The sequence below is a fragment of the Prenolepis imparis genome, unplaced genomic scaffold (genome assembly GCF_030444845.1).
Source record: "Prenolepis imparis isolate NDT839.2.m4 unplaced genomic scaffold, iyPreImpa1.0 SCAF_12, whole genome shotgun sequence".
NCBI classification, from domain to species: Eukaryota; Metazoa; Arthropoda; class Insecta; order Hymenoptera; family Formicidae; genus Prenolepis; species Prenolepis imparis.
In genome coordinates, this window is record NW_028141170.1 from 12,710,496 (window position 1) to 12,727,404 (window position 16,909).

The following is a 16,909-nucleotide window of genomic DNA, read 5'->3' on the forward strand; positions in this document are numbered from 1 at the left end:
TAAATATGCCAGCAAACGTCAGCAATTTAAAGAGTTGGCTTAAAAGTGCAATCTTTATCAATAAGTAATGCAGTCGTTGAGAGAGTTTTTTCCGTAATGAACGCAGTGAAAACAAAATTTAGAAACAAAATGCAGTTCGCAATGCTGACAGCAATTTTAAGAATTCGAATTCATTTTAATGTAACAAACATTTGTTGTACTTCCTTCACGCCCAGTCCGAAGATGTATGAATTGTTCAATTCGAAAATATACGAGACTCCAAAGCAGGCCCCAATTAACAAATCAATATTGGATGAAGAGAAGATGCTCGACGAAGTTTTAACACCTTTTAGTGCCGAAGAAATTTAAAACGATAAGGAAAAAAAGTGTTACGATCCAATGCAATAAGGAAAAAAAGTATTAAGATCCAAAGCAATAATAAAGACGGAAATAATAAAATAAAATAAAATAAAATTAGGATAGATATAAAATAAGGAATAAATATAAAATTAAAATAGATAGATTATATATTGAAGATAAATACATATATAAATATATAGATATATAATATAATAGATAGAATATAAAAATATTATGTATCTGTGATAAAAATTAAATATAATTATAAATTTCATTACTTAAAAAATAAAAAATTTTAATATTTAATATTTATTTAATATTTAATTTAATATTTCTTCCAGGTTTAACATTTAGTTTTAGTATTATGTGCACAATGTGATGAATATACGTAAAAATTATTTAAAATACCGCTTTTTTCTTGTGATTTTAGGCCGGTATTCATAGTCCGTTCTTATATTTAAGATCGTCTCAAGATCTCGTTCAACCAATCAAGAGATGCTATGCGAGCATTTGATTGGTTAAACGAGGTCTTAAGACGATCTTAAATATAAGAACGGACTATGAATACCGGCCTTAAGCCTAGTCTACAATAGAGTCGTAAGGTCGTAAACGTAAGAAATTGACCAATCACAGTTGAATTCGAGGAGAATAATCGACTGTGATTGGTCAATTTCTTACGTTTACGACCTTACGACTCTATTGTAGACTAGGCTTTAGATTACTTAAGTTGGCAGAAATGATGGCGGTTTTAGGCTATCTAGAGTAATGAGTGAGGCTATCTCTCGTTCGTTGTATCTGGCAACGCTGCACACCAAATCAGACACACACCACTGCGCAAATGCTCTTTATATATTCTATTCAATGTTATTCGCGTGACGATTTTGTCCACACATGTAAAAGCATATGTAATAAAATTTATATCGCTTTAAATTATTTGAAATAATGTGTCAAAGTAATTCCGAATCCGAAATGTGCTAGACTTTACGATGAAAATGTCATATTTTAAAGGTCATTGCAACATTCAACAATTGTTAATGAAATAATCGTGTATGTAACGTTATATTCGTCTCATGCATAATATTGATACAATTTGTTTTTCGTTTAAAAGTGTCAAAGTGTACAGTGTATGGCGTATTTTCTTTTTCATCCATGGGTGTTAGAACATGTGTATTGAAACGTAAATATTATTGATTACATTATGCGGACGTTATATACCAAATAAAAAAAAAGCCATATTTTTAATTATGGAAATTGTTAATATTAATCGAATTCCATGTACAGTTACGGATATTAGGTATGTGTAGAACTGCTATATAATAAATTTGTATGCAGTAAAAGAAACGCGATCGATGTATCGTAGCATTATGGAGAAGTTTGTGATTGACTTGGATAAAGTTCTGAACGATTTTGAATTCAACGAAGGTAAAAAAGCTTTCTCCTTCAAGCCAATTTTTACTTTTTTTTCCAGATCTAAGTATCAAACTGTGTGTGTTAGTTACCTCTCACTATCATCATACTATTACTTTTTTCTAACTTTACATAGATACTTTGTCCCTTAATTTCTAGAGTTTTTTTAACAATTAAACTTTAAGAGAATAGAATTTTTATATTATAAGATTATTATAGACATAAATAAGAAAAATGTGTTGCGTATTTTGTATGTATTAACGTAAAACTGAAATATAATAATTTGCAGATTGCGCAGAACAAGTGGCATCAGTAGCGACTTCTACAATCAGTGCATCTGCTACAGATAGGCATGCCATTGAATCCGTGCCTTCAAAAATACAATACAATATTAATTCTGGGAAAAGTATAGCGATTGATGCAATACCATCTTTTGAAAAACATAGAGAGATAGATGTCGATTGCAGATATTCATTAACTGAAAAGGCAGTAATGTCAGTATCGGACAGCAAGGATTCTATAAACAATTTTTACACACATGATTGTGTTAGTGACAAATCGGGACAGAAATCAGGTGTTCATACACATGCTTCTGATCAAATGACAATATATAACGACATATCGTATAACTTAATGCAGAAACAACAGAATGGAAGTAATGATTCGAAAGACAGTAATAGATATGACAAAAAGTTGAATCAACCAAGTTTTAAGCCTAGTATTAGCAATGTGTTTAATAGTTTAAATGAATATATTAATGCTCCTACTGGAAGCTTAAGTTATGTTCAGCCTGTGTTAGATGATCTACCTAAGATATCTGTAGATAATACAGTAGAGAAAGATTTTATATCAAGTAAAGATGCAGCGACTAATAAATGTTTGATTCCAAAGAAAAAAGACTTGATGGATGCAACTGGTGAAAATGTCTTGGATTACAAAAATATTTTGCCGGTGGAAGCAAGTGCATATGTCGAAGTTGAAGCTGATAACAAACAGGATAATGTAATGCAGAATGTATCTCAACACTCTACCCTGATACAATCTGAAAAAAATAATAGCAATGCTGTAATCTTTGCACCGAACACAACTATTTCAATAAACAAATATGATAATATTACCGCAGGTACAGAAATATTTAAAACTGATGTTAACGAAAAACTTTTGGTTAATGATGGCTCGTTTAAAAATATTTATGAAAGTACTGCTAATGAACAAAAGCATTTAGATCTAAAGGATCAGAATCTCATTGATAAACACATATTTATCGAAAATAAGGGAAGCAATTTTGTAGTAAAAAGTACTACAAATTTAGATGCGAATACAATGAAGAATGAAGATCTGAATGAAAATGTGAAAACGACTAAGAGCTGCAACATTTTATCTAATATGTGTACAATGAATACAATTGATACTAGTGATGATTTTTCTGAGGAAAAATTAAATCAATATTTGTTAGAGTTGGAAAAGGAAGAACAATCTAAGGTGGAAGATATATCATCACATACAGATATTTGGTCGCTAAAGACATATGATGAAGTAAAAGATAATAAGGAAAACACTGTGAATCCATGTCATCGAGATGATATTAATGAAGTACCGATATTTGAGAGAATTATGATTGGCGAACTTCCAAAATTATCTGAAGAAGGCATTCAGGAGAAAGTACAAAAATTTCCTGTAATTGATTATATGGATGCACATAATGAAAATATAACAGATGTAGAATGTAATGATACAATAAAAATTGCTATAAGTGAAAAAAGTAATTCCGACAGACAAACTAATAAACTGGATAAAATGATAAAAGATAAGGATGTAATTGAGGTAATCGATCAAGACATAGTCACATCGGAGGATACCTTGCAAGCTGTATCAAATGTTGCTGTTGAAGTAAAAGTGACATCAAACTTTGAAAATGTTAGAGAACAGGATAATTGCAACATCAATATGACACAGAAATTACAACAAGATAATACAGATACGCAATTACAGGATAACAATAATGATGCTGTAAAAAATTTGTCAGAAAATAAAGATTATAATGAGAAAGTATATTACCAAGATATTACTGAGGATAATAAAGATGCTATTACATTACATGATAACAGGACACACGATAGTGATTTAATCTCTAAGATGGAAATTACTGATGCTTGTACAATCTCTTATACAAATGAAAATAATGAGGAAACGGAGAAACCAACTCGTCCTCAGACATTGGATATTGTTTCGACACATAAAAACGATTCCCATATTCTTGGTACGTTGCTAAAAAGTTTTATTTTTATATTTCCAGTGTGTCATTTATTATATTGTTAGTTTTATATTTTTATTTTTAGCTTTATATTTATATTTTTATATTCTTAATTAGATTGGTGCACAATTATATAATAATTAAGTAAAACATTTATACATGGTATCTCATTTAAATATAGTCGAATATCTTTGAAACTATGGCTGTGTATAACGCAAAAATATTTTATACAAAAGTTAAAAGATCTCAAGGGGAACAAAGTTGATAATCTGGAATTTTCAGGATCTTTAAGCACTACACCAGCAGAACTGGAACATTCAGAAACCACAGGGGGTATTATTGATGAAGATCGGGGTGCTTCATCGGATGTTTCTGATAATTCCTTAGTCGAATGTAATACCATATTGGGAAAGCAACCTCCGTTTTGGGTGCCAGATAGCGATGCACCTAGTTGTATGTTATGTGATATTAAGTTTACTGTACTTAAAAGACGTCATCATTGTCGGGCTTGTGGTAAAGTACGTGAAACTCAAAGTAAAATCAGTTTGGCATGTATTTATTTTACTATTTGAACTGAAATACTGAATAATATTGTTTATATTTTTATTAACTGGCTTTATAATACAAAGTTTACAATATTCGTATTTTCATAACAATTAAGTGTTTATCTCCATTTACATTTTACAGGTATTATGTAACAAATGTTGCAATATGAAATACAGATTGGAATATCAAGGAAACATCGATTCTCGCGTTTGCGTCCCGTGTTATCATTTACTCACGAAAGGTAAATAGAAATAGTCTTTTGTTAATAAGATATATATACTCGTCAAAAAAATTATCGCAACACGTAATTAATATCAAAATTTAGCATAAATTCAAATAAGCGTATTTCCGCGAAAAACTATCGTATTTCAAAAATGTTTTTTTTGTTTTAAAGGGTAAAGTCTCTACTTTAAGGAACTTTCGTTCGATTTTGATTTTATTCTCTCCCCCTTTCTCCATCCCTTTAAAAGGGAGGATGTTTTTTTTTCAAAAAATTGCATAGTTTGACGAATTCTACGGAGTGTACTAAATTTTTTTCGCAAATATCATAACTATCGTAAAATATGGACTTTTCTCTACAAATTTAAAAAAAAATTGAATACCGTACGATTTTTTTTCGCGAAGTTACAGCATATCAAAGTTACCTATGCATTCTTGCCCATGTATTCAATTACCGCCAACATTAGCATTATCCGATGGGCACTACGGGGAAGTTGCTGGTCGGATTTTGCCCATCGCGCGTGCGTGTGTGTGTGTGTGTGTGTGTGTGTGGTGTGTGTGTGTGTTGGGGCAGAGATATATGTTCGTATTTAAAATAGTGTATTTCTGCCTCGTCTTCGGATGACCTTTTATGGGAAGATAGCTGCATGATTTTGAAAGACTACCAACCAATTTCCAGCAATTGGAAGCAGTCCTACATCGAATATAGTTCGAAATTCTGCAAGCCACAATTAGAGCCTGCATTAATATGCGTGAGCGCCTGCAAGAGGTCATCCGAAGACGAGGCAGAAATATACAATTTTAAATACGAACACATATCCCTGCCCCAACACACACACACACACACGATGGGCAAAATCCGACCAGCAACCTCCCCGTAGTGTCCATCGGGTAATGCTAATGTTGGCGGTAATTGAATATATAGGCAAAAATGCATAGGTAACTTTGATACGCCGTAACTTCGCGAAAAAAAATCGTACGGTATTCAATTTTTTTTTTAAATTTGTAGAGAAAAGTCCATATTTTACGATAGTAATGATGATATTTGCGGAAAAAATTTAGTACACTCCGTAGAGTTCGTCAAACTATGCAATTTTTTGAAAAAAAAAAAGTCCTTTTAAAGGGATGGAGAAAGGGGGAGAGAATAAAATCAAAATCGAACGAAAGTTCCTTAAAGTAGAGACTTTACCCTTTAAAACAAAAAAAAAATTTTTGAAATACGACAATTTTTCGCGGAGATACGCTTATTTGAATTTATGCTAAATTTTGATATTGATTACGTGTTGCGATAATTTTTTTGACAAGTATATATAGGTATATCATAATAATTTTTTTTTATTTTTGAAACAAAAAGAATGAATTTATAATAATAAATTATCAATAAAAATTTCTATATAATAAATCATTAATAAATTTCTTATATAACACAAAAAAGGAACTTTTATATATCATATATATTTGCATTTTCAGCTGAAAACGAGCAGGGAACTAGTTATAATTGGTCAACTAATTATAATTCATATGCAGATTCTAGTGACACCAATTCCTCGCAGGTATATATTTACTTTTTGTTAACAATTATAAATGAAACAGTAGCTGTAATCTATTAAGTCTCTTTTGAAAGTATTTGATCATTGATGAAATTTAAGAAAATAAACAAGTCACGTATTTAAACTTATATAAATTATTTTCATAATTTTACATATTGATTGATAGATTTCATCCAACGAAATTGGATACTAACTTTAAGTATTATAAAAATATTAATATAAGTCTGATCAGATACCTATAAGAATTTGTTGAATACTTCTGTTTTTATATGCTTTATTTGCATAAATAATTTATATATATCAAACAAGCAGATTAAATTAATTATTAAACTAAAATACTTCATATTTGTTTCTATAACAAATTATTAATACATACATATTATAGATATAAATTAATATTATATTATAATCTTTTTGTTTTAATATGAAAAAGATCTCTTTAAAATGTATATTTATATTGGATTAGAGATGGTTTCTTAGATTTATATAGATTTATACAGATATACATAAGAATATATATACCTACTGAAAAATAATATATCTTGAAAAATAAAATTCATTTTGAAGATATCAAATATTGCAAGTAATTATAATATATTGCAAATATATATGTATATATAGAGAGAAAGATCAAGAGAGAAAAAAATTCGTTGGAACGCTGATCTAATATTGTTTAATTATTAATAAATATTTTTAATATTTTTCTATAGATATTTCTAATATCAAGATATAATAGCAAGATATTTGTAATAACAAGATATTTTTGTAATATACAAAAAGATTTAATATTTAATTAAAATTTCAATTTTTAAAAAATAGAGGAGAAAGATTTTTAGTAATCTGTTTAATAAATATCTTTGTAAACTCCATACTATGTATGTTTTGTATTAAGTATGTTTTATACTACGTATATTTTGTATGTAAGAAGTGCATATATTACAAGCATGTAATGATTTTTTATGACTTCTCTAGTTTTTAGTAGAATATGCATGTCATTATGAGAGAAAAGATGTTTTAGTAGAGTTATTATGTGATAAAATATAATTTGCTATATATATATTGCAATTATATCTAAGGTTTAGCAAACACGTAAATCATAAATGCTTTGCAGCAAGAAACATATAGCAATGTTACATGATTTTATTATTGAATAAAATTTTTTATATTCATAAAAATCTTTTCTTACTTCAGAAATTTTTTATTTAGTAACCAATTGCATGACACAGTATCTACTTGTCTTTTCTTGCTAGAAAACATTCATTGATTATTAAAACACGCTATATATAATTAAATCTAACTTGCAATAATAAAGTCTGATTATAATGTATTGTGATGAATATTAAAAAAGTAAATAATACTTACAAATAGCTTAAGTTAAAATTTAAAACATATACAGCAGTTTTTTTTAAACTTACCGCGATTCCTTTTTATCTATCTTTTAGTGATAAAAATTATGTTATAGATATAGATGATATAATAAGTCATGGATAACATCAGTTTTTTTAATAGAATAATGAAACTTTTTTTTAAGATATTACTGTAAACTTTTTTTTTAGTATACCAAAACAATATGTCATTAACTCCAATTATAAATTCGTAAACATAATACATTTTTTAATATATTTGACTATAAATGTGTTTGCTGAACAATTGGACAAATGTCGATGTTAGAAGTATTCAACAAATGGTTATAGGGGAGACAGCCTAATCCAAATAATCCTATGGAGTATTGCTCAACTATACCACCCTTGCAACAGTTAGCTGGCGGTTTACCACCACCACCAACAGTGATGGTACCTGTGGGTGTTCTAAAGAGAGAGGGTTCAAAACATCGTACAGAGGGACAAAAATCTGTAATGTTCAGTGATGGTATGTACATATTTATGTTATTAAGTGTTTTCAACTTTTTTTTCACTATTATACATTGTATAATTTTAAGGCTACTGGCTCATCACCGACCATGTTGGAATTGTGACGTCAGAGACAAGAAAACACACGCTAAAAATTCTTAGATGCCATTTCGAAATAAAAAAATATTTCGATGAAACAGCACTTCAGATGGCTTTAGCACACTCTTAAAATATCTCAAAAACTATCCTTTTCCTTTTATAATTAATCAACAACTGTAAAATGTAATATGAGGCCCAGTCTGTCTAATCTTCGCACATGCGCAGTCATTCCGCATGACAAAGTCTGACATCACGATCATGTTACGGTTGTTGATTGACTGTCAAAGAAAAAGAATAGTTTTCGTGTGTGTGTGTGTGTGTGGTATTTTAAAAGTGTGTGCTAAAGCCATCTGAAGTAGTGTTTCATCGAAATATCTTTTCATTTAAAAATGGCATCTAAGAATTTTCAGCGTGTGCTTTTCTTGCCTCTGACGTCACAATCTAACATGGCCATGGCGAAGACCCAGGAGCCTTAAAATAATCATGTATTAAATATATACAATTTAAATTGTTCAGTATACAAATTATATTTATACACTTTATATTGACTACAATTACAAATTTATGGACGCATAATAACTTTTATGTCTATAGATATTTTATATATACAGGGTGTTTCATTTTAATCTATCATTTCGATTAATACGGTTATATTTATCAATTTACGATTTAGGAAATAATGCTTCAAACAAAAGTTACAGGATATCGAGGGGGGAAAAAAAGATGGTGCTACTGGCTTTTTCCTAGAGGGCGTTTTTCAAAATTATTTGAAGATCATTTATGGCCGCGTTCAGCAGACTCAACTGCTAAGTAGCAATCGAACGTGATTGGTTCCTACTTTAAGATCCAGCCAATTAACGTTGAATGACATCGGAAAATTGCTCAACTGTTGAGCTGCTGAACGTAGCCTATGTTTTTGTAAATGGAGCAACTCTTGAGTTCATAAAAAATATCGAGTTTTAAAAATTTTTGCAAAGAATATTTTTCATTTTTTTCACGAAGAATTCATTTATTATGTTAAAATTGTACGTTCATTTAAAAGAACATAAATGACCTTCAAATGATCTTGGAAAGCGATATAAATTTATTTCCTCTGGGAAAAAATCAGTAGAAATCAGAAAAAGCGCCATCTTTTCCTTCCTTGATATGATGTAAAGCTATTATCGGACACCCTGTATATAATGTAAATTGTTATTGCTACACAATTATCTTAAATCATACATATCACTTTTCCTGTAACATTATATTTTTAGTTTCGTTTTTTTTTGTTATTATTCCTTCATCCAGTACATCCGATACAAAGTTATTAGCTATTTATTTCTGCCTCTCTGAAACGTGTCATCACGTTGTCAGCCTCCAACCCCCTTCCTTGTTTGTTTTATTTTTACGCACCTATAACTAAAACACAGGAATAAGGCCTGGCTGTGACCTGACAGAGCTAGACACGTGTTGGGATCCGAAGCCGTCGTATCGTAAGCAAGGAAACAAACGGATTTTTGCATCGGGATCCACGTTGACGGAGACCACTGCGAGGAAACAGAGTCATCCTCCTCTAGATAATATAACTAACAGTTATATACCGCATGATGCTAATTTATTGCCTCCAACCGTCACTATACACAAAGGCCGTAAGGATGTTGTATATTGTACAAATAATCGCACAATAATATATATTTAATATCGTTTCCTTTTTTCTCATTATAAACAGAAATTACGTATCATCCCCCTATGGATGAAAGCGTACTTTATAAGACGCTAAAAAACGAATGTGAATCACCTGTAATGTTCGCGATCAATCGAAATCTATATGCGTATGTAAAAATAATTAATTGTAAGTAAAATAGACAATATTTTTCAAACAATATTCTCTTCATTCGTCATATTTTAGCAGGAGATTTTAAATTTGTAATTTTTTTTAGTAAACTGCTGTGTAAATAAGATCTGCTGGAATGTGACATCGAGAGGTCTTGCTTGCGTTGGCCAGGACGAAGTTATTTTATTAGTCGAGATTTTACCGGATGAAACGCGAATTCCAAGGGATCTTCTCATATATATCAATCAATTATATCTCGAAGCTATTAAAGGTAATATAACACATTTTATATGTATCTTACATCACTTACATACCTAATATAAATTTACTTAATGTTTGTAACATATTCTTGCATTCTACATTGCAATAAATTATTTTTACCGGATTTTTTTCTTATAGGTAATACAATAACAGAACTCGGATTCTCGGTATATCAAGGTAGCAACCTATTGGGTTCGCGCGAGCATACGGGATTTCTTTTTATTCGTCAAACATTACAATGTTTACAGAAAATTATTTTGCCACCTGCACCTTTCCTAATCGGACTCTTGATTCATAGGTATATTTATAATATAATAAAATTATTATTATATTAGTTACTATAGTATATTTTATAATTATTAGTATATAGTACACACACACATTTTATCAGATATGTGGATTTGTTTATTATTAATACATATACATATATTTTTATAGTATTCTTTTTACATTAAAAAATTCAATTTTGGGATAATTATATATATTTTGGGATAATATATAGGATGTCACATCAATCTTGCAATTTGTTTCAATCATATGGTTATGTTTATCTGGTCATAATCATTTCATTTATATTTTCTCTTTATTTTAGGTGGGAAACTCCATGGGCTAAAGTATTTCCATTAAGACTTGTTTTACGTCTTGGTGCAGAATATCGTTATTATCCTTGCCCATTAGTGTCCGTTCGTTTCCGGGATGCGTTATACTTTGAGATTGGACATACTGTCATGAAAGTGTTAGCGGATTTTAGAAATTTTGGGTATACTTTGCCAGGAGTGAGAGGCTTAACAATTCATCTCAAGAATCGAACAACGGACGTTATGTTTCCTAGAAATCGATATGACCAAGTTATAAAAGGGCTTTATAACTCGAATGATCATGTATTGGCTTATGCCTCAAATTTTAGTATAGCCGCGGATTCACATTTAGTTTGCATACAAACAAATACTGGCGACGAAAGCAATTATCAAACACAAGCGATAAATATTCATAACAAGCCCAGAACAGGTGAATTCTATTTTCAACAAAATTTCTGATAATATGTAGAATGTTAAAAGAAAAGCAGTTAATAAGATAGATAGTATTCATTAAGCCCCAAATAAAAAATGTTTAATGAACATAGATAAAAAAATTAAATCTGTTGAAAGCAATATTCGATATTAGCTAAAGTATAAGTGATTTACTTATTTTTATTTATTATCTTGTATAAAGGATATTTATATATTTTTCCATTATGTAGTAACCGGTGCTAGTTTTATTGTCATCAATGGCGCTCTGAAATCATCAATGGGACTTTCTGCCAAATCCAGTATTGTAGAGGATGGATTAATGGTGGAAATAATGCCAGAAAAAATGGAAGCTTTGAAAGCTGCTCTTAAAAATATGCAAGATTTTTCAATCGGTTGCGGACGTCAAGGAGCACTGGAACCGGACGAAACTGTAAATATTAAGTGGGTCGATAACGATGTGCTGTTCAATTTGGGGTAAATATCTTGATCTTATCTAGCTAGTATTATAATGAAATAATTGCTTACACGAACTTTATAATCAATTTTTCTCTAATTAGTAGTGTATATTCATGTATCCTTTATATTGCCTTATATATTGCAAACTTTTTTCCTCATTTAATAAGACAATGATTTTTTATTGCCAGAGTCAAAAGTCCCATTGATGGGCAACTAATGGACGGTGTACCATCTATTAGAGTACATAATGGCACCGATTATAGAGGCGCAACCCGATTTATACGCTGGACAGAAGTATTTATTATAAAAGTATGTATCACAATAACATAAAAAATATGTTGTTATTATGTACACATATAAGTCAGATGATTAGTAAAATAATATTACTTTAAAAGTCAGATGATCATTCGAATGGCGTCAACGATCCTGTGGATATAAATAAACTGTCTGGAAACATAGCAAAGGCAACATGTACGGCATTGGTTAAACTGTTGGATCTTCTGGCAACAGCTGGTTTAACGAAACTTGGAGTGCGAGCAACTATTCATTCAGACAATGTAAATTTATTGTTTTTTAATAATTTAATTTATTATAAAAATTAGAACCATATACATACAGGATGCCTTATTTTAATGGAAATAATTTTAAATATAATGTTAAACTTGATGTACAAAAAAATGTTTTAGAGAAAATTTAAAGGGTTTTGAGGGACGAAAAAAGTTAATCTTGAATTTTAATTAATGTTAATTTGCAATAAACTGCATTTCTTTACACAAATTGATTTCTGTCATTATTTTGTGCATAAAAGTATTAATGTAAGATCAAAAATGAATATTTTACAAGGTAATTCATCTAAAATTATGTCAAAGTATAAAATATCTCGTAAACTATTAAATTTTTGGCTATTTTATCTTTCTAACATTTTACGTCGAAATTGCGAAGAAAAAAATTGAAAATTGTCCTTAGTTGAAATTCAAGATTACTCAATTTAATTTTTTCTCCTTCAAGACTTAATTTTTGTATGAAATATTTTCTTGTTATAATCATAGTTTCACCAATATTCGACTATATTTAAAATAAAACATTGTGTATATATTTATATAATATATATTAAAATTATAATTAATTATTGAAATTATTAAATTTAATTTTAAATGCATATATAGGTGGGCTATGAAGCTGGAAGCGAGGGCATAAAATTGCCGCCTATTTATATGAAGAGCTTAGATAATGAATTAATTCAAGTTTTACACAAAGCTGCACAGAACAGTCAGGATGCGCATACAGTGCTTGAATTGATATTCTATGTACTTGAAGATTAAAAAGGTAGTATGTACTCTATATTTTTTAATTGGTAATGTTTTAGAATAATATAATTTTTATTCAGTGGGAAAGATGTGCAATTACTAAATATTATGATGCAGCGATTATATGATATATATGTTATTTCTTCTGTATACTTTTTCGTTTTATTATGAAGATATTTTTCTAATTTCTCTATCTAATTCTTCTTTTTAAAATTTTATTTATCAAATTGCAAATAGAATGTTTAATTTTATCACAAAATTTAACGATAATTGTGATTTGTATAATATTCAACAATATATAATTGATTTGTATAATATTCAACAATATATAATTACGATGATATATGTAAATAATATCTTTTACAAATATAAGTAATGAAATAATAATAGTAACATAGTGACAAGAAAAAATTTAATGTTTATTGTGTCGAAATCCTATCTTGTCTTCCTTACTTATAGAGAAACATTAGTATTCTGCGAATTTATATATAGAAATAAATAATAAAGTAACGAAATACACAGCGGCAAAGAATACGGGGACGCAACACTGCCCCCCTTCTTCCAAATTTGTCGTCCTGACAATCCAAAATCGATGTATTGAATCCAGAAGACGAGTCCTCTTGCTCTAACTCAGGTTTCATCCCAAGGTACCAAGCATAACTCTTCTTGATATTCGTTTTTTCTACCAGTAGTCGACTCCAGAGTAAAAGATGTGTCTTTTTGTTCTAACCTGAGCTGCTGCTACAGGATACCGAGCGGCATAATGTTCCTTACTCCATCGACTGATTAAATTCCTCACATTTGAGTTTCACCATCTTTCCGCTATTCCAATAACATCTTCAGACAAGAGGGAGGTATCTTCCGTGGACTCAATCGTCCCCGAAAGGACTCCTCTAGTCCCTTCCTCGGCATTTGCCCTACGACCCACGGGAAAACCACGGATAAAAAACCGTGGGTGAGGCAGTCTTCGATAATAAAACGTTGTCTCACGAGGTATCCAAAATGACTCCGAGGCGTTTCCTTAAAAGAAAAATTCCAACGAGTATTCTATAACACTAATAAATTAATTGGGCTTTGGATGTAATACCACCTAAACTAGCCTAATGCTTTCTTTTCGAAATTAAAAAGATTGCCTTTCATGATGAGAAGCTAATCTATCTAAATGGACAATCTTATTTTTATGTTTATTTGATTTTCGTATACAATAAACAACATCCCGAGCAGCACATAAACATTGGTCTTATATTGGATCTATGTTGATTGCCCAACGTTTATTATGTCGACATAGTTTCCATGATTTACTATATATGGCAAATCTAAAATCAAATGAAAAATGGAATTTTTCCATGGAAAGAGAAAGCATAAAAAAATTGATTCTTAACTCGTTTAATTATCTGATAGTGATTCATTGTTAGTTTGATTGTTATTTATAGTTTCCTTCCTCTTGTTTCGTCCACCATCTCGATCCATTGCATAGCGTAACCAAGATTTAATTGTTTCTTCGGTTATCTTATCAGAGGCTTCCTGATTAGTGCTGGCAGATCCTATAACGTATAAGAAAACTCAATTTCCTGCCCAGTTTAATTTTTGGGCTAATTCATTATGGATAATCTTTTTAAGAATCCTCCGTGTGTGATCCGCTTGCGAAGTTCCTCCAATTCGGCGAAAATGATTTACCTGAAAACAAAAATAAGATAATTTAAAATTTTTTAGATAATTTTCTTTGAAGATAGTCGGAAATAACGAAAGAGTCTTCGTTTTTCTTTTAACAAAATGTGTGAACACTTTAGAGAAACAAAACATACAGTTTTTACAGTTTTAAGAAAGAACAATATAAATAAACATATATAATTGCTTACGTAAAGTGCAAAGACAGATTTTTCTTTCAGATGTTCATTAAAGGTCGAAAGATTCCTCAGTGATAAGGCAGGTATAAGAATCTCTGTTTCCTCAGGTAACTTTTCCTCTGTAACGTTGTCACTGAACATTTTATTTTTTATACATTTGATATCTTTTTTTATGCTGCCTGTGTCATACTTAATATTTTCCAATGTAGAGATAAATTTTCTGATTTGACCTGAAAATATATTTGATTATCAGCATTTTAATGTTTGTAATAGTCGGTTGATTTTCTCATGAACGATAGTAAAAGCTTATTTTACTTTCAGATAAACTTGTACTTGTTCGCGATTGTAACACTGTTACAATTCTTGCCGCTGTCTTAAGTACAGAAGAATGTGAACTTTCTTCGATATCTATAAACATTATAAGTCAGATAAGGCTATTATAAATTTTATAATTTATTAAAAGCATAAAAACATTTGTTTTATATAATTTACTTTGGATATTATTATTACTAGTCAGTAACTCAATAGGTTCTGATTCAGGTAAAAATTTGCTTTTTTAAGACATTGAATTTTTTTAGACTTGTTCTTTGAAATGCAATTTTGATTTCTATCTGTATTATCATCACTTTCACTGGATAAAGATGCTTCATCAGATGATATTTCAGATGCAGATTTTGATACAGCATAACGTTGATTTGGAAAACGTTTTCTTTTATTTATTTGATTTTCGATTACTTCCGTGCCTGTTTGAATTTCATCAGTATCTAAAAACTGATATCCGCCATCTCTTTTTTATTTAGCTTTTGATAAGAGATCTGTAAATTATACTTTAATATTAAACTAAAGCATTAAACTAAATTATACTTTAATATCAAACTAAGTTTAATATCAAACTAAACTTTGAATTCTCGTGAGAAAAGATAATAAAAGAAAAATCAAATTTAAATTTTGAAAATAAAAGTTAAGGGGATCCTAGTCGGATGCTAAAGTTAGTTCTGTCGGTACGGCAGAACCAACTTTATTATTTTGGGATATCTTTTTATTGACTATACAGATCAATAAATCCTTTTCCACGATTAAAGTACTTATAAAAACGGACCGCGTTAGCTATAATTCCATATATAAATCATATAAAAATCAAAAATTACAGTTTTGTTATCGGCTTTTTTCATGTCAGCTCGTAACAATACTTATTTAATAAAAATAGTTCTGCAGTTTATCTGTGCATAAAATATAGTATACGCGATAGGGTTAACATGAAGAAATATTAGTAAACAATAAAAAGTGAGATTGCAAGTCTAATAAAAAAGTTATATATTAAAAACATTTTCACGCATATGTGTGCATACGTGCATATGTTGGATATGTGTGGTGCTAACCTATCGTGTGTATATGTGTATACGTGTATATGTTTGGATATGTGTGGTGCTAACCTATCGGAGTTCGACATCCGACTAGGATCCCCTTAACAGTGAATATTAAAAATCTATTTAAAAAAACATTAACCTGTTTGATACAAAACTCGACATGAATGTGTCTTCCAATATGATTTTGGTGTTTCGAAAGTTGTGACTGCCTTTCAAAATCGAGTTCCTTTATCCCATCAGTCAACCAGGAAGTTGGTATTACTTCACAAGTTTCTTCATCAGGAAAATCCACTACAGAAAACATTTTTATCTATAAATAAAAAGAAAACAAAATATCACATAATTAAATATTATAGAAAGAAAGAAATAGAAGATATTAAATATTAAATATTAACATAATTAAATATTATAGAAAGAATAAAGAAATAGAAGAAAAATATAATTTTAATATAATAATATATACCTCTTTCTTATGGTGTATGTAGAAGACATACCGCAAAAAGAGATTGTTTCAAAAGAACATTTTTACAAAAAATAGAATGATATTCCAAACTTCATATTGTTTGGATAGTGATGAAACTTTA

The 16,909-nt window shown here is 29.7% G+C and overlaps 1 protein-coding gene and 1 long non-coding RNA gene across 6 annotated transcripts; one reads left to right on the forward strand and one right to left on the reverse strand.

Moving 5' to 3' along the window:
- The first annotated feature begins 1,131 nt into the window (after positions 1-1,131).
- Sara (Smad anchor for receptor activation) lies at positions 1,132-13,454 on the forward strand. 4 transcript variants are annotated; one of them, XM_083051278.1, is made up of 16 exons: positions 1,133-1,516; positions 1,621-1,761; positions 2,036-4,006; positions 4,283-4,518; positions 4,688-4,787; positions 6,236-6,318; positions 8,010-8,184; positions 9,674-9,892; positions 9,973-10,095; positions 10,184-10,348; positions 10,477-10,636; positions 10,931-11,346; positions 11,579-11,822; positions 11,993-12,113; positions 12,200-12,361; positions 12,971-13,453. In XM_083051278.1, the coding sequence occupies exons 2-16, from the start codon at positions 1,689-1,691 to the stop codon at positions 13,124-13,126; spliced, it is 4,404 nt and encodes a 1,467-aa protein (XP_082907404.1). In that variant the 5' UTR covers positions 1,133-1,516; positions 1,621-1,688; the 3' UTR covers positions 13,127-13,453. The 4 variants fall into 4 exon arrangements, with proteins under 4 accessions (XP_082907405.1, XP_082907407.1, XP_082907404.1 ...); XM_083051279.1 differs by having other exon boundaries at positions 1,132-1,761; positions 9,701-9,892; positions 12,971-13,454; XM_083051281.1 differs by having other exon boundaries at positions 1,132-1,761; positions 8,073-8,184; positions 9,701-9,892; positions 12,971-13,454.
- A 22-nt stretch (positions 13,455-13,476) lies between these two features.
- LOC145943623 (uncharacterized) lies at positions 13,477-16,909 on the reverse strand. Of its 2 annotated transcripts, none has more exons than XR_014426550.1 (7): positions 16,789-16,909; positions 16,465-16,635; positions 15,451-15,773; positions 15,274-15,366; positions 14,971-15,188; positions 14,494-14,788; positions 13,477-14,131 (listed from the first exon to the last, which is right to left on the reverse strand). It is a non-coding gene; the product is annotated as an uncharacterized LOC145943623 (long non-coding RNA). The 2 variants fall into 2 exon arrangements; XR_014426549.1 differs by having other exon boundaries at positions 13,477-14,427.